Genomic DNA, 18,131 nt, shown 5'->3' with positions numbered 1-18,131 from the left:
GCAGTACAGGACAAGCCACAGGCACACACAGTGGATCTCATCTAAGCTTAACCGTACACAGGTCTTTGGCTTCAATCTGACAAAACAGTATATTTCCCATCTGCAGAGATATTATGTCACCTACCTTTGTAAACTTGGAAGTTGAAATCTTTAGCAGGAGTTCTGTGGAGTAGCAAGGAGACGGCCCACTCAAAGACACATGCACACAGGCTGAACAAAGGCACAGTGCAAAATACAGGAGGTATTCCCAATGTGGGCGGTATAGCCATGTGTGGGAGAGAGAGGAGACTGACAATAAGGAGAGAGGGGCCTAAACAAGACAGAGAGAGAAAGGTTACTAAACCAGGAGAAAAAGAGGGAACATGAGACAGAAAGAATACAGATTACTAAACCAGGACAAGGAGAGAAAAAGACACAGAGAGAGGGAGACAGGTTACTAGGAAAAAACGAGACAGAGAAAGAGAGGTTTCTAATCTACTAGAAAAGACTCAATGAAACAGAGACAGTGTGTGACTAACATTTTATGGGCTGTGGGGTCATCTCTTCAAACATGGCTTTTGGTTGGAAGGGGGTGTCCAAAACCTGTTGGGCGCCCATTACTACCAAGTGTGTGTGTGTGTGTGTGTGTGTGTGTGTGAGTGTGTTGTTCTGTGTTTGTGTGTCTGTGTGTGCATTTGTGACATTGCCAGCTATACGGCCAAAAGACAACAGTTAGTATGTTGTCAACCCTCTATCAGTGCCAACTGGGCTGCTGGTGGTGTTTGCAAGGTTTTTGCATGCCTTTTAGTTAGCTTGCTAGTTTTGGAACAGAACTACTTATTGCTGCTTTAAGGGCTGGCCAAGACAGTTGAAAGAAATTACCTGCTAGCCGTTTTGAGACACGCCCTCTCATTAAGGCGTGGTGCGTGTATATGTGTTTGTGTCTCATTAGGTACACTTTGTAAGTATGTATAAACACACACACACACTTAACAAAGCATTGTCGTGATGCTATCATAAACTTGTGACTTATCCTAGTAAAGCTCTGTCGGTACAGCCTCCAGCTGCGTCAGCAGAACGTTCTTGGTTGTAACATCCCCCTCAGGTATCGAGTTCAGATTTCGTTTCAAGGCAGTCATTTGAAAGGACATTGACTCACAGACACACACACACCTCTTAACAGGGAGCACTTTACGTTTTGGTTTCGAGTTTACTGGTGAGGTCTGGAAGTGAGCGAAACTCCTTCGGCCACTTTTCAACGGACTTCGAACGACCAGTGATCCAGTTCGTTTGTTTCACTGTCTGAATAGAAGGCTACGCTGGTGGTGACTGGGGCAGGATGGCAGCCGTGAAAGCACTTCAGCAATGGTGTAAGATCCAGTGCGAGGGCTACCGGGATGTGGCCATCACAAACATGACGACCTCATTTCGGGACGGTCTCGCCTTCTGTGCGGTCATTCATAAGCAGCGGCCAGACTTAATGTGAGTTGCCTCGACAAACCGGTCACTCGAGCCGTGCGCCTTGGGGCGCCGGTTAAAGTTCGTTCTTGCTGGCAAAACAAGCCGGTTGTTTAGTAAGTCAGGTTCCGAACCTAACAGTCGGTGTCAAAGCGTTGCTTTAACCAAACAGATTAGACAACTTTATTAAATTAATTAAATTACACGAACGCGAAAAGGTGCTTTGGGAAGTTCCGTGCTGTCATCATTTCTTGACGTGTTGATGTTTGTCTAGGGAATTACACGTTGCTAGCTAACTTCACTTATGTAATCTATATTTATACAAAACAGCACCTTTTAAATATGATTGAACAGAGTTGCAAGAGAGAACAATGTGATTGCACACATAGTTTATTTGATCTAAGATTTCATGAAAGATGACTTACACAAGTTTATCTCTGTCTCTCCCTGTGTGTTTAGAGACTTTGACTCTTTGCGGAAGGAGAACATTTATGAGAACAACCACTTGGTGAGTAATTAGCTTAGTTTACACTGAGGTCACAGCTGATTCTGGGTCAGTCTTGACTCTTGTAGGAGGAGAAGGGGTGGGGGGGAGAACAACAAAAAAAGAGAGAGAGGGAAAGAGGCCACTGGTCCTGGGATTCTGATCCAGGTGGTCAGTAGTTAGTTTGATCTGCGGTCGCCTCTAACAGTTGATCTGGGGGTCAGTCTTGGTTCCTGTGTAACAAGACTTACCTTGACTTAAAGTAACACTATGCAACAATTTGACACTTTTTGAGGTATGGTTTTGTAGGCAACTAGTTTTGGTACCATCCTCGAATTCATTTTGATGGCATATGGTCATGTGAAGGACAGATAAACACCTGTGTCTTTCCCACTAGCCATCCAGGATATGCCCTATGTAGTTCTGTGTGCTGGGCTGGAATACCCTGCAAAATTGGAAGAAAAGCTTTCACACGCATGACATTGCCAGCTATACTGCCAAAAGACACCAGTTAGTGTGTTGGCAAGCTTCTACCAGTGTTAAGTGGGCTGTTGGTGGTGTTTTCAAGGTTTTTGCATGCCTTTTAGGTAGTTAGCTTAATAGTTTTGGAACATAACTCCTTATTGCTGCTTTAAGCTGCTGATCAAGGATCAGTTTTGGCTTTACTGTGTGGAGACTGGAATGAGAGGGAGAGAGAGGGACTGATCCTGGGTAAGTTTTGACCGTGACCTGAGGGTCATTTGTAGTCGGATGGGGTTACCAAAAGCACACCACTACTTGAGACCCACACAGATATACACACTCACACAAACGCACTCACATAAGATTCACAGACATACATTGCCATAAAACAACACACACATCATTTACCCCATCACTCTCTCAAACACACCAATGACCTCACATATTATGCTCCCTCTTGCTCGCTTTGACACACACACACACACTGAGGGATATGAGAGAGAGACTTGGGCAAGCCCCAAGGAAACTCCAGCTCTTTATCTTTCTTTTTTCAGCTGTGTGTATGTGTGTCAGCTAGCTTTAGGCTAGCAGAGGCTGAGTTTGGGGACCTGCGGAAATTGTGTGTTTGAGAGAGATTGGCAGAGTAAAGGATTTTTTTCTTGTTTGAAAACTTGAACTTAAGGACTTGAGTGTGTTTGTTTGTGTGTGTGTGTGTGTGTGTGTGTGTGTGTGTGTGTGTGTGTGTGTGTGTGTGTGTGTGTGTGTGTGTGTGTGTGTGTGTGTGTGTGTGTGTGTGTGTGCGCTGTTGGCAAGAGGGTGAGAGTTAGGGAGGGCGGTTTTCCAAGAAGAACTGCATAGAAAAAGAAGCAGTACATGGACGTGGGAAGGGACCCACTAAAATGAAAGTGGTCAGGCAGTGTCATATTGCAACCAGCAGCCTCAATCTGGGAAAGTGTTGTCTTTTATCTGATGTGTGTGTGTGTGTGTGTGTGTGTGTGTGTGTGTGTGAACTCTTGGAGGGTTCCCCCATCTGTAGGGTCAGGTCAAGGCTTGTCTTAACTGCTGCCGATCGTGTGTGTGTTTGTGTACTGTTGTTGTTGGCTTAGTTGGCTATTGTTAAGAACGATCCCAGACAGCAAGTGTGTGTGTGTGTGAGAGAGAGAGAGAGAATATGAATATGTTTGGAGTAGCAAATGTTTGTATGTATCTATATTTGTGCTGCCCCATGTTTTTACAACCCCACGTGTGTGTGTGTGTGTGTTTGTAATGTGTGTGTGTGTGTTTGTAATGTGTGTGTGTGTGTGTGTGTGTGTGTGTGTGTGTGTTTAGGCCTTTCGTGTGGCTGAGGAGCAGTTGGGTATTCCTGCTCTGTTGGATGCAGAGGACATGGTGGCCCTGAAGATTCCTGATCGCCTCAGCATCCTAACTTACATGTCCCAGTACTACAACTACTTCCATGGAAAATCACCTAGTGAGTGTATACACACACACACACACACACACACACACACACACACACACACACAATGATTATTATTGGTATGATATCTATGCTGCCAACAGCTGCATACAGCTGGATTCATTAGTCTCCTTCCAGTGACACACACACACACACACACACACACAGCCTCTTAATCTAACAGCTTGGTCCAGTCTTATTATAAACATTTGTAGTTGCAACATTTTAAGTTGTTTACTCTTGGAACTGATTCAGTCTTCCTGTGTGTGTGTGTGTGTGTGTGTGTGTGTGTGTGTGTGCTTCTGTGTGTAGTTGGGGGTATGGCAGGCATCAAGAGGCCTGCTGAAAACTCTGGCGATCAGCCCTCAGGGAAGAAGAACCAACCAATCACAGCCAAGACCTACTCTCCAGCTGCCCCATCCACGCAGAACCAGCCAATCACAGCCAAGACCTACACTCCGGCTACCCCGCCCACACCAAGCCAGGTATCACCCACTTCCCACTTCATGCACACACTCACTCACACACACACTCACTCACTCACTCACACACACAGACACACACGCACACACGCGTTGACGCTACTCTTGTTCATACATAGCATCTTTTTCTGAAGCTGTCAGCATCTGTTTTCCATTATAATCCAATGGTGTAGACAGGGTTTTGGTGTTTTGTAAAAAAAAAATTCTTGCAGCTCAGGGCCTATTTTTTGGGGGTGTAGTGAGACCTGTCGTTTCCCATAACAACCACCAGAAAAAGAGAATTTAGCAGTAGAGAAACATATTGTGTTTGACTCAGAGCACAGTGAACAAGACTCGACCGAATCATCTATATTCATTTGTGTAAAACTGGATGGGTCCTAAGAGTTTCTGGTTAGTGTTTGTTTATTGCAGTTGCTAGCAAAACTAGCCTGTTACCTAAAAGTTACTGTTAAAGTTGTTATGATAGCAAAAGATGCTCTCAACTGAACAGCGTTTTTCATTTAAAAAAAGACGCTATATGTGTACCCAGGCATATACACACACAAACACAGACACTGCTCATCACACAGAGAAGAGTTCCTCTTTTGTCACACTTAAAGTATCAGGGTTTGAACAAAGACAATGGCACACCACACACACACGCACACGAACACACACACACACACACACTCAGGCACAAAGGTTTTGAACAAAGACAATAAAACATGGGCAATGACTCAGACTTATGTTCTTTATCCCAGCATAGTCTTGGGTGTGAACCAAGTTTTTTTTGTGTGTGTGTGTGTGTGTGTGTGTGTGTGTTTCAGAGAGAAGTGTTGTCTGAGCGCACCAATAAGACTGGCACTCTAAGCAGCAGCTGCAGTGTCTGCAACAAACACGTCCACCTGGTACAGCGTCACCTAGTGGAGGGGAGGCTCTACCACAGGAACTGCTTCAAGTAAGATACACACACACTCTGTCTGCCTAGTGGTAAGAAGCTTGTGCCACAGCTATTGCTTCAACTAAGAAAGAGACACACACCCACATGCTCTTTTCTTTATTTCTCTTTCACTTTCACTAACCCCACTGGTTTACCTCTACACATTAACACAATACTTACCTCCCTCTACATATTTACACAATACTTACCACCCTCTACATAGTAACTCTGACTTTTCAGTCCTTGTAGGACTAACTGGATTTTAACCCTTTCACGTGCTGAGAGCTCAGTGGACCAACTGCAGTTTAACCCCTTAAGCACAGTGATATTAGTGGACTAACTGCAGTTTAACCCTTAGGCACAGTGATATTAGTGGACCAACTGCAGTTTAATCCTATAGGTGCAGCGAGTGCTCCATCATTCTTCTCTCTGGCACCTACAAACCAGGAGTCAAACCAGGAACCTTCATCTGCACAACACACAACACATTCAGTCCTCCATCCAGTCAGAGCCCACGGAATCCTCCCTCACCCAATCCCAGCACACGGAACCCTCCCACCTCAAATCCTAGACCGTGGATCGCCACGTCGACCAGTCATGGAGAGTTTAGCCCAAAGGCCACGCCGTCCCCTTCCAAGCCCACTGGCCCATCCTGGCTCGTTACCAAGAGTGACCGCACAGTGACTCCTACACCATCTCCACGGCAACAACAAGCTACGGCTGCGATGGTTAGCCCTAACACTAGCAATAAGTTGGACCGTAACACGACACGCACTCCCTCCATCTCTTTCACAGAAACACACAGCTCTTCTCCAGCTTCCTCTCTCAGTAGCTCAGCTGCCAAGACCCAGAATGCTCGACTGCAGTTCTTTGAGTCTGGAACCTCAAGTGGAACCATGAAGGCACCGTCTGGGACCGCTGACAAAGAGAAACCCACTGGAAGGAACAACGGAACCGAGAGTGGTAGCGCCGGACCCATGGGAGAGAAGAAGGGAAGGGTGCTCCTGAAAGTGGGGGACTGGAAGAAGGAAGGAAAGAAAGAGAGTGAGGCAGAAAGAGAAAGCGAGAGTGATAGGGAGAAGGAGAAGGAGAAAGCCAAGGGGATGATTGGAAGAAGGCTAGTAGATGAGAAGAACAGCAGCAGCACTAATCCGCCATTAAAAACACATGGAGGAAAGAGTACTGACAGCAGGTGAGTGTACAATACACACACACACACACACACACACGAACACACACACGAACACACACACGAACACACACACACGAACACACACTTCCTCACTGAACCACTTGCTAGTCCTTAAACCTCCAGCTGATCAGTGTTTCTATTGAAGCACTTTTTCTGTTAGTTTGTTCCCACCATTTTCAACAGACTTACAGCAATCAGATTAAAGCAAGGCAAAGCCTGTTTATTCACAAGACTCAATGAAATACAATAACATGTCAACCAAACTAAAAACTAAGATGCACAAAAAGACACTGAAAGACTATACCTAACCTCTGTCTGATCAGTGTTTCCCAAACTTTTTACAGTCCCGTACCCCTTCAGACACTCAATCTCCAGCTACATACCCACCCCCGCACTCGTATATAATATTTTTTTCATGTTGGTAATACCCCCCCGCCCCTCCGAAACACACACACTCACCACAGGTTAATGAGAAGGGTGTGCTTGAGAGGATGCACATAACTCTGCAATGTCTGGCTGAATTTGAGAAAGTCTTAAATCGTTTTCCACAGTCTGCGCCTGTATTTTGTTTTCATGCTCGTCAGAGCTGAGAACCCACTCTCACATTAGTAAGTTTTGGCAAAGGGCATCAAAGTCTTTTCACTGAGGTGCGTTGTTATGTCGCGTTTCACCCTCTGTCACACCGAGCTGAATTGCACACAAAAAAGCTAGTAGCTTGGCAAGCAACAACTTTACTACTGCTAACATCTTGATCCGAGGTAGACTTGGAAAGGCAACCTGGGTTGCTGTCGCCGGCAGGTGCATCCTCCATTGTAGGCCTTCTACTAGTAGTAGCGGTTGGTGTCTCTTTCGACCGGGGATTAACTCTTTTTAACCATTTATCCATTTTCGTGCAGCAACCGGAATGAGCTCCCGCTTCTCTACACAGGGCATTAACGAGTGGAATTCTGACGAGGGAGCTAACTGTTGTGCCTATGTTTTGATTAACCTACCTGTAGCTTTGGCAGTGTATTTTTTATATTGCGACTGGGCTATTCAGACTATTTAAGATAAGTCATGTCTATTTATAGGTCAGTTTGAAAATGTAATGGGCTGTTTCACTTTGAAAATGCAAAACACATTACCCCCCCCCCCGCGTACCCCCTACATCCCTTTGCGTACCCCATTTTGGGAAACACTGCACTAGATGAGCTAGCTGTGATGAATGATGTCTCTGTGGCCACCTAGTGGTGTTTTTTTACTACTGCAACAGCCTGTAGTTCTACATGAGAATCTCTAAGCAGCTGAACTTGGTAAAGGAATCCGTTTTAATTCAATTCAATTCAATTTTATTTATATAGCGCCATAACAATACAATTGTCTCTAGGCGTTTTACTGGCCAAGTGTGTGGATACTGTTATGAAGTTGAAAATTGAGGGGAGGGTATGTTTTCTATTAGTTGAGACCTCGCCCAGTTCATAACTCAAACTAAACAAAGCACACAAAAGCCTGATGACTAACCTACACACTGGCCTTATATGTTATGTAGAAACTTGGGAGTAAGACTTGCCATGTGTGAATGTACATGTGTGTGTTTCAGCTCAATGGAAGTCCAGTGAGAGGTCACACACTTGTGGCTCCCACTGCCCGACAGCTCAATTCAATTCAATTCAATTTTATTTATATAGAGCCAGAACAATACAAATGTCTCAAGCCACTTTACAGAGCCCAGAGCCTGAACCCCCTTAGTGCAAGCACAATGGCAGCAGGGGCAAGAAGGAAAGAAGGAACCTTAAGCAGAACCACGGCACATAAGCGGGGGCCCATCTGCACGAGGTCGGCCAGGTGGAGATAGGGTGGGGGGAGGGTTGTGTGGCAGAAGGGGAAGGGAAACAACAAGTGTTGTACACATTTGGTAGATGTACATAATATATATACAAGCATCAGGTGGTATATACATAATACATCCAAAAACAGCTTAGTGGGTATACACTGTGCTCATAGGGATACTGTTACAGGGGTAAGGGGAGTAGGAACAGAGAAACATGTCGATGGTGGCAATAATATATATTGTATATAAATGTTAGCATAGGGTATGGGGTAGAGTAAGTGTACGGCAGTGCGGTGGCGGTGGGTGCAGTGGGCCGGGGGTTTCTACAGGTAGATCGCGTGGAGAGACTACAGCAGCGTCCCATAGCGAGGATAGTCTAGACTAGGAGAGAAAGAAAAGACAGAGTGAGTGGGTAGAGTTTGGCTGTCCATATGCGTAGATGAGGAGGAGTAGTGGTGGTGAGGAGCAATGTTTCCACTTCCATCAGCAATTGGATCATGCTATAAGGGAGAGAGAACATTTTTGTTATTAGACATCAATTTGGGAGACAGATAAGGAGATACTTTTAGGTAGCTCTCTCTCTCCCGACACAAAATTCGACCCACTCAAGCATCAGTTAAAGAATGTTCATGATGTTCAGCTTTATTTAGTCTATTTATCTATATAGCCATTTATTAGATATCTGTTAATCTATCTATCTTGTTTATCTATCTGTCTGTCTGTCTGTCTGTCTGTCCATCTCAGTGGACAGGTTCGGCCAAAGCCATTGGACGTACCCTTGATGACAAATACAACTCCAACAGACAAGCCAAGTCCAGCCTGTATGAGTAAAACCAATAAGGACAGTAAACCAGTCCTCACACCGCCTAAAGGTACACACACACACATACACACACACACACACACACAAACTACATTACTAATAAAGTTGTGTTCATACTCACACAGAGACACATTAGAACTCATACTGTACTTGACATTAAAGTCTCGACATTCACATCTTCCTCTGACTTTGTTTGTTTGTTTGTTTGTTTGTGTGTTTAGAAAATGACTCCGCCCCCACCAGCTGGAGGTCAATGCTTAAGCCTGTCTCTAGGGAGACCAAGTGAGTATCTCTCATCTCACCTCTGCAGTCAGTCTGTCACATCTGTGGGAGCGGTCACTGAGAGGAATGTATCAAAACTTGTGCACAGATACACGCACTCTCACACAGACTCACAACGACTCACACACCCACATGTAGGTCAAACTACCCATAAACTTTTGTTATCAAATTCAACCATTTTCTCCCCCAGACACTCAGCCCCTCCCACCCCGCCTTTCTCTGCTCTGATTGGCTGTGTGGGGGTGAGGCCCCTGAGACGGGGTGTGGGTCGCATCTAAATGTGTTCCCCAGAAAGCACCAGCCCAGTGAACTTCAGTTCCCCTCTCTGTTCTATTCTGTCTGAGGTGAGAGGAGAGGAGACTATCAGGGGTTTCATACGACACAGGAGGAACATGGTTAAAGATCTCTCTCTCTCTCTCTCTCTCTCTCTCTCTCTCTCTCTCTCTCTCTCTCTCTCTCTCTCTCTCTCTCTCTCTCTCTCTCTCTCTCTCTCTCTCTCATTGTAGATCGGTCAGCTCCATAGACCTAGTCTTACCCAGCAGCACTGAGACCCCGAGACCCAAGTCCCCTTCTCGTTTATGGGGAGACAGTGCAGGAAAGCCTCAGGCTTCAGGGCCGACCTCCAGCCTGACCACCAGCACAAGTCCTGCTGCTCCTGCCTCTTCCAGCACTCCAACCAGCAAGGGTAAGACCGGGAGGGATGGAAAGAGAGAAGCAGTGGTGTAGTCTAGTTTGCAGTAGTGGGTATAATGTGATGACCCCTCCCTCCATGCAACACCCCATAACCACATACTGTTAGAAAGTCCTAAAGGTGATGAGGCAATATCAAGGGTGGATTGAATAGGGACATGGGAGGTAGAATGTAGCCAAGTATGTAACTTAGTACTTATTCTACTTCAGTGCAATAATGACATATGCATAGTTTTGCTTGAGTAGTTTCAGCTTTAAGTACTTTCTTATTTACTAGCGTACAGCATACATGAGTAAAATAATACATTCACTAAAACGTTCAGCCACCCCATCAATATCATATGCAACATTGAAGTTAACCAAGTTTACCAAAGCTTTTCATCTCTGAGCACCATCATTTGATCATTTATCTATCTAGCTATGTTTTCTTCTGGTGATGTTTGAGTACCCTGAAAGAGACGAACACCGGGTGAAGAGAAGGAGGGAGAAACTGCTACTGTACTAACTTGGCTACTTGATGGCTAGCTACCTTCAATTTACTTAGCTAAACAGCTTTCCTAGATTGTGTGGTTAAAACTAACTGGCTAACTTCAAGCATAGTAGACATGGCAGAAAACACAATACACATATCGCACATCCCCTGCTCTTAGAGTGATATATACGGGCTAATCAGCTAATGCTAATCTGTATGGGAATGAGATTTCTTTTTTCAGAATTGGAATGATTTGTCAGAATTGGATTGATGATTTCATAAATTCCCAAGAAGCTTACTTGTTTTTGTTTTATTGCTGAGATTTGTATTATATTTGAATATCTCCATTTTCTTTGAATATCTTGCCAACATACAGCAGCAGTGGTTGCCCTCGGGGTGAGTGAGGTGGGGAGAGGGCCGTCTGATTGGGCCATTCTGTCCCAAAACTGGGTTCATATGCATTCTTGCACATTTGGAAGTGGGTGTTGGGAAAGCCTGGAGCTTTTGTAAGCAGGTGTACGGTATAGACCTGCATATCATGTAAACGACACCACCGGAGTAAGGGGTGGGGAGATGGAGGAAGAATGGAGGGGGGCAGTGGGAAGAAAAAGGGAGTGAGAGTGAAAGATAAAAATGAGCTTTGACTGACTTTTATGTTTGCTTGTCTGTTTGGTTCTTTCAGGATCCAAAGCACCAGTGATGACCGAGACACCAAAATCACCAAAGGTGTGTGTGTGTGTGTGTGTGTGTGTGTGTGTGTGTGTGTGTGTGTGTGTTTGTGTGTTTGTGTGTTTGTACAGTACTTTGTATAGTGTCTTTAGAGAGGGACAGACTCATGGTTGATGTCCAAGTGTGTGTGTGGTGATTTAATGTGTGTTTCTTTTGTGTAGGGTAAACCAGAGTATAATCCCAAAAAGAGATTTGTGTGTGTATTGTCTGATGTATGTATGCTTGTCTTGTGTAGGGTAAACCAGAGTATATTAGTCCCAAAGAGGATATTCTGGTGTGTGTGTGTGTGTTGTGTAAGATTTCTGTGTGTGTCTGGTGTGTGTGCAGGGTAAACCGGAGTATATTAGTCCCAAAGAGGATATTCTGGTGTGTGTGTTGTGTAAGATTTCTGTGTGTGTCTGGTGTGTGTGTAGGGTAGACCGGAGTATATCCCCAAAGAGCAGATTCTGTGTGAGTTGGATGAGATTGAGAAGAATCTGAATGAACTGGAAAGGAAAGGAGTAGAGATGGAGAAACAACTCCGAGTGTTTGAAGAGGGTGAGTGTGTTCACCCACACACACACACACACACACACACACACTCACACTCTCACACACACGCACACACACACTCACTCACACTCTCACACCCACACTCTCTCACACACACACACACACACACACACTCACTTACACGCTCTCTCTCTCTCTCTCACACACACACACACACACACACACACACACACACACACACACACACACACACACTTACTCTCTCACACACACACACACACACACTCACACACTTACTCTCTCTCTCTCTCTCTCTCACTCTCACTCACTCTCACTCACTCTCACTCACTCACACACACACACACACACACACACTTACTCTCTCTCTCTCACCCACACACACACACACACTCACACACTCACTCACACTCTCTCATACACACACTCACTTACGCTCTCTCTCTCTCTCTCATACACACACAAACTCACTCACTCTCTCAATTCAATTCAATTCAATTCAATTCAAAATTCAAAAAGGCTTTATTGGCATGACTGCATACAATACAACGTTGCCAAAGCAGGTTTACATAAAATGTACAAGCACAATTAACATAAATAAATAAAAACAAACAATAAGTTATAGGTTATTATTATTATTCTCTCTCTCTCATATATACTCACTCACTCACACGCTCTCTCTCTCTCACACACACACAAATTCACTCACTCTCTCTCTCTCATACACACACTAATTCACTCACTCTCTCTCTCTCTAATACTCACACTCACTCACTCTCTCTCTCTCATACACACTCACTCACTCTCTCTCTCTCTCTCATACACACACTCACTCACTCACTCTCTCTCTCTCTCTCATACACACACTCACTCACTCTCTCTCTCTCATACACACTCTCTCTCTCTCTCTCATACACACTCACACACTCTCTCTCTCTCTCTCTCTCTCATACACACACTCACTCACTCTCTCTCTCATACACACACACTCTCTCTCTCTCTCTCATACACACACTTAATCACACTCTCTCTTTCTCTCATACACACATTCACTCACTCAAACTCTCTCTCTCTCTCTCTCTCTCTCTCTCTCTCTCATACACACACTCTCTCTCTCTCAATTCAAATTCAAATTCAAAAGAAGCTTTATTGGCATGACCATAACATTCTACAGTATTGCCAAAGCATTTGGGTTGGATATATAATAAGTGATTTATAATTAACAATACATATATCTATACACAGGGTACATCAGAAGGGTAAAGGGAGAAGTGGGAACAATAATACAAATACATAATAATTATCATCAAGGGATTAACAACAACAACAACAGACATGAACATACATGAATTTAATTATTTCATGGGCTCTCCCTCCGTTTATGGCAGGAAGTTACATATTGTGCAGCGAGGACAAGGCATTCCTCATTTTCTCCAGTGAGGTATGAAAGCCTCTCCTCACTGCTCGCCAGCAGGAACTCAGGGAGGACCTCACCAATCTTTTTGAAATAGTTTTGTCTTATGTCCTCATATTATGTGCACTGTGTCAGGAAGTGCAGCTCTGTCTCTACTGTTCCTTGTTCGCAATGGGGGGCACAGTCTGTTTTCCTTGGGCAGCCAGGTTTGTCTGTGCCTACCCACCTCTATGGCCAGGCTGTGTTCACTGAGTCTGTACATTGTCAACGTCTCTCTCTCTCATACACACAATCACTCACACACACTCTCTCTCTCTCTCATACACACACTCTTTCTCTCATACACACTCTCTCTCTCTCTCATACACACACTCTCTCTCATACACACACTCTCTTTCTCTCATACACACACACAGTAAACCCTTTTGAGCTGCACAGTCAGGCTGAACTCTGAATATTGTCATTTGTTTTAATTACCACTAGAGGGCACACAAATATAACATTTGCTTCCTCTCTCTCTCTGTGTGTGTGTGTGTGTGTGTGTGTGTGTGTGTGTGTGTGTGTGTGTGTGTGTGTGTGTGTGTGTGTGTGTGTGTGTGTGTGTGTGTGTGTGTGTGTGTGTGTGTGTGTGTGTGTGTGTGTGTGTGTGACAGAGTGTAAGGAGGATGTGTTGCAGGATGAACTCATGGTGGACTGGTTTAACCTCATCAGACAGAAACAGGTCCACATGAGGCGTGAATCTGAGCTTGTCTACATGTGAGTGTGTGTGTGTGTGTTATTTTAGGCGCTGACAACATCTAGTTACTCGATTTGTTTGTGTGTGTGTTTGTGATTTTTGTTGGCATGTCTTTGTTTATGCGTTTTAACCACGAAAACAATCTTTTTTTCATCCATAAAGAAGTTGCTCAAAATACTTGGTGTGTGTTTATGTGTGGCCATGTGTGTGTCCTTGTGTGTCCTTGTGTGTGTCCTTGTGTGTTTGTGTTTATTTGTGTCCTTGTGTATTTGTGTGTCCTTGTGTATTTGTTTATTTGTGTCCTTGTGTATTTGTGTGTCCTTGTGTGTTTGTTTATTTGTGTCCTTGTGTGTTTGTGTGTCCTTGTGTGTTTGTGTGTTTGTGTTTATGTGTGTTCTTCTGTGGCAGAGCTACCAGTCAGGATCTTGAGGAGCAGCAGCCCAGTGTTGAAGCCGAACTCAGGAGGCTGATAATGAAACCTGGTAAGACGCACACGCACACACACACAAATACACGCACACACGCACGCACACACGCACACACACACACACACACACACACACACACACACACACACACACAAACGTCAGGATAACAAAATACTTTGACCACCCCCTCCTGTCTGTCTCTTTGTCTTTCTGCCTATCCTGTCTGTCTCTCCGGTGTGCCTGTCTAGAGCACTTGAAGACGTCATTCGACCGCAAGCGCGAGGGAGACCTGTTGGCCAGGCTGGTGGAGATTGTCAATGACAGGAGCGCCATTGTAGACGGACTGGACGAGGATAGACTCAGGTGTGTGTGCGTCTGTCTGTCTGTCTGTCTGTCTGTCTTTCTGCGTGACACATGCCATAGTAGATGGTCTAGATGAGGTGTGTGTGTGTGTGTGTGTGTGTGTGAGCCTGTGTGTGTGTGTGTGTGTGAGCCTGCGTGTGTGTGTGTGTGTGAGCCTGCGTGTGTGTGTGTGTGAGCCTGCGTGTGTGTGTGTGAGCCTGCGTGTGTGCGAGAGACTCATTTATCTCCACTCAGTTATCTTTGCTCTGATGCTCTGGTTGTTTTTCTAATCTCTAGTTAGTTAGGTGATTTGAGTAGGTTGCTGTATCTCCTCACCTTCTGGTTGTTTTTCATTTCTTCAGGGAGGTGGAGGAAGACGAGGAACTCAATAAGATGATGGAGAATCTTGGTGAGTCACATGACCTTTAGCAGCCAATCAGCAGGTCAGAAGCTTCAGGATGTAAACTAACCAACCAATAAGGCATCAGACCAGAGAGATTGTTAGAGTGACCATTAACTTTCTATGTGCCTTTAGTTTACTTTTTGGTAAAAGTTTGCCTTAAATTGTTTTGCGTGGAGCTATGTAGGGAAAAGAGTGTTTTCATAAGCAAATGGTGGTTAATGGAATCTGAATCAAATGGTCAGAACAGTCTTACACATACATACACACACACGCACGCATGCACCTTCGTGCACACACACAAACACACACACGGAGTGCTTCGTGGAACCTTTCCTAATTACTTCCTTAGGGATTGGAATTGAGAACCGGTTCTTGTTGACAACCGGTTCCCAGTGGATCGAATCCTTGGAATCGTTAGCTAAAGTCCTTGACGATTCCGCTATCGATTCCAGTGCCGTTTTCGCATGCGCGATGATGTCACACGCACGCAGACTTGTTTTGTTTAGGCCGCAGCCAACATGCCGTCTAGGCAGAGGCGTTCAGAAGTGTGGTTATATTTCACAGGGCCACTTGCAATGCTTGCAAAACGTCTATTTCGTCAAAGGGGGAGAAATGCAGTATAGAGATAGAGAGACATACTCAAACACTTTCTTTTTCTTTTTTGTATATACACAGTTTCCTCTCTCTCTCTCTCTCTCTCTCTTGGTCCTAGGCCCTAGGCACTTCAAATAGTTTTTTTCCAAATAGTTTTTCCATTGGCAAAATACATCTAAGATTTAAGATGTAATCTCTCTCTCTTTCTTTCTCCCTCTCTCTTTCGCTCAGATTCAAAGAAGGACAAGGACAAGAAGAAGTCTCCTAAGTGGAAGTGGTTTAGCTGGAAGTCCAAAAAGGACGGTATTGAGTCTTGATCTCAGAGAGAACCATCTGTGTCTGTGCGTGTGTGTGTGCACACTTGTGTATGTGCTGGTCTTTGTCTCCCCGAGTGTTTGTTTGTCTGTTTATTTGTTGTTGTGTCCTGTCCTCTTATGTAGGATGATGTCAATGAGATGAGTGGAATGCTGGTTATCCATATTGGATCTGCAATCCCAGATCCCAATCCCTATTCCCCTTTGCCCTGAGCCCACCAAATGGATGAGTTCCAGAATAAACTACTGTCTGTGCTAACAATAGACAGATAGGACCCCCTTACACAGTTGCTCACACATTTTACACACATGTTTATGTGACTTACACTACACCTTGATACTAGAAGTGTCATTATGGACATACTTAGTACTAAGTATTTTTTTTACATTTTGAAGGTAGCGGACTAGAGCAGTGCACTAAAGACGTGCGGGGACCAGAGGGCGCTGTGTAACTGATTCTGTTGCAGGTGCTTCAGAATCAGATCCATCTCATACACCCAGGGGCGTAACTATAGGGGGTGCAGCAGGTGCGATTGCACCTGGGCCCGTGGGGTGTCGGGGCCCATAGCCGGGCCCAAAGATTTACACGCGTCGCTCGACAAGCCCCCCCTTTCCAAGTACAGCGACAGGCGTCGCTCGACGGGCCCAACCTTAGTATAGTGTCAAATTTTCTCGGATATGCTTATGTTCAAATACGTGCTGCTTTTGACTAGGCGGTAGTGCAATATGCTATATATACACTTGAAAAGGCAAACTTATCTCAGTCATGGTTGTTATTATTTTTGGGGGAAAAGTAGCAATTTATAACAAAATTGTATGCTTATCCTACATACACTATAGAAACTATCAAAAAAATATTCAATGGAATAGATAAGTTCTTATTTTCTTTGGTATTTTTTTGATTAGCAATGATGATTGCTGGGTAATATGTATGTTGTTGTCCAATGTCAAGTCTCTATTTGATCATGTGACAATACAATACGCTATAGTTAAACCAATTCGGCTTTTTAACTAGCCCGTCAACTAGTCGCGAGCCCACGGAGTCAGCAGGGATCTGCATAGCTGCTATTGCCCTCAGTGGTGTGTCAGCAACCATGCAACAGGTAACTTACAGCTATTGTGATAGATATACATTTCAAGACAAGTTATAGCCTACATACATTATAGTAGGGCAGGATTACTAGGCTACAAGTTGGGTAAATAGTGGTCGCTATTATTATTACTTCCTAACTATTTTTATGGTAAGAAATGTTCCTGCGAAGAGTCAAACAAGACTTAGTTCATTGTGTACACACCCATCGCTTCTAAAATAAGTAAGGTTGTTAAACTAATTAATTAAACACTATTTATATCGATAACAAACACCTTTGATTAGCGTTTTTTTTAGACGCGGAAGTAGGGAACGCTACGATTCTTTTTTTTTTTTATTCTTTTTTGCGTTCACTAGGGGGGCCCGTCATAATATCTTGCACCTGGGCCCGTCGTTACTACGTTACGCCACTGCATACACCACTCACACGCATGAACTCACACACACGCATAAATGTACACGCACACAGACAGACACATACACAGTTCCTCTTATTTGCCTGTGATCAGTAAATCACAGGGTCAGTGTTCCAGATCTTCAGGGACATGTGTTGACAAACAAACAAAACAAAACAAAAATCAGGATTTAGCTAATCAAGTGGATGTAGTGAGTGGAATCAGGGTTATTTTTGGGTCATACCTATTGCATTGTGATAAACAATGCTGGATCATAATGAATGTCATTCTAGAACTCATTGTAACATTGATGCCATTGTGATATTACAATAACAAGGTTTGATATTACAATAACAATTGTTACTGGTAATATGACAGTTGTGCCCATGTATTATGTAAGGGATAATGTATTGTCCGGAGGTCATTATCCAAAAATAAATCCCGACGGGGTGAATTCCGTCCTGAAGGGATTTATTTTTGGATAATGACCGACGGACAATACATTATCCCGCTTATTATACGGTTACTTGCCAAAACAATAGAAGACATTCCTCCAAAATACCTCCTTTTTAATGACTTAGTTGCCGTTTCGTGATTTCAGCTAAGAAATAAATAGTTCTTCAAGCAAATAGAACTTTTAAGTTTCAGGTGTTGCGTAGCAATC

General features: G+C 44.2%; 1 protein-coding gene across 1 annotated transcript; it reads left to right on the top strand.

The window, feature by feature from the left end:
- The first annotated feature begins 1,060 nt into the window (after nt 1-1,060).
- Nucleotides 1,061-16,784, top strand: LOC105893893 (MICAL-like protein 2). The gene is made up of 16 exons (XM_031573272.2): nt 1,061-1,461; nt 1,897-1,945; nt 3,713-3,854; nt 4,155-4,327; nt 5,131-5,261; nt 5,644-6,435; nt 8,990-9,117; nt 9,290-9,350; nt 9,857-10,035; nt 11,195-11,238; nt 11,655-11,778; nt 13,819-13,921; nt 14,310-14,383; nt 14,578-14,692; nt 15,034-15,080; nt 15,900-16,784. Exons 1-16 carry the CDS (start codon nt 1,319-1,321, stop codon nt 15,983-15,985), a joined length of 2,391 nt encoding a protein of 796 aa, XP_031429132.1. The 5' UTR covers nt 1,061-1,318; the 3' UTR covers nt 15,986-16,784.
- Nucleotides 16,785-18,131: the final 1,347 nt, after the last annotated feature.

This window comes from Clupea harengus, chromosome 9 (genome assembly GCF_900700415.2).
Source record: "Clupea harengus chromosome 9, Ch_v2.0.2, whole genome shotgun sequence".
Classification (NCBI taxonomy): Eukaryota; Metazoa; Chordata; class Actinopteri; order Clupeiformes; family Clupeidae; genus Clupea; species Clupea harengus.
The sequence above is the reverse complement of the archived record's forward strand: the minus strand, read 5'-3'. Positions and strand labels throughout refer to the sequence as shown.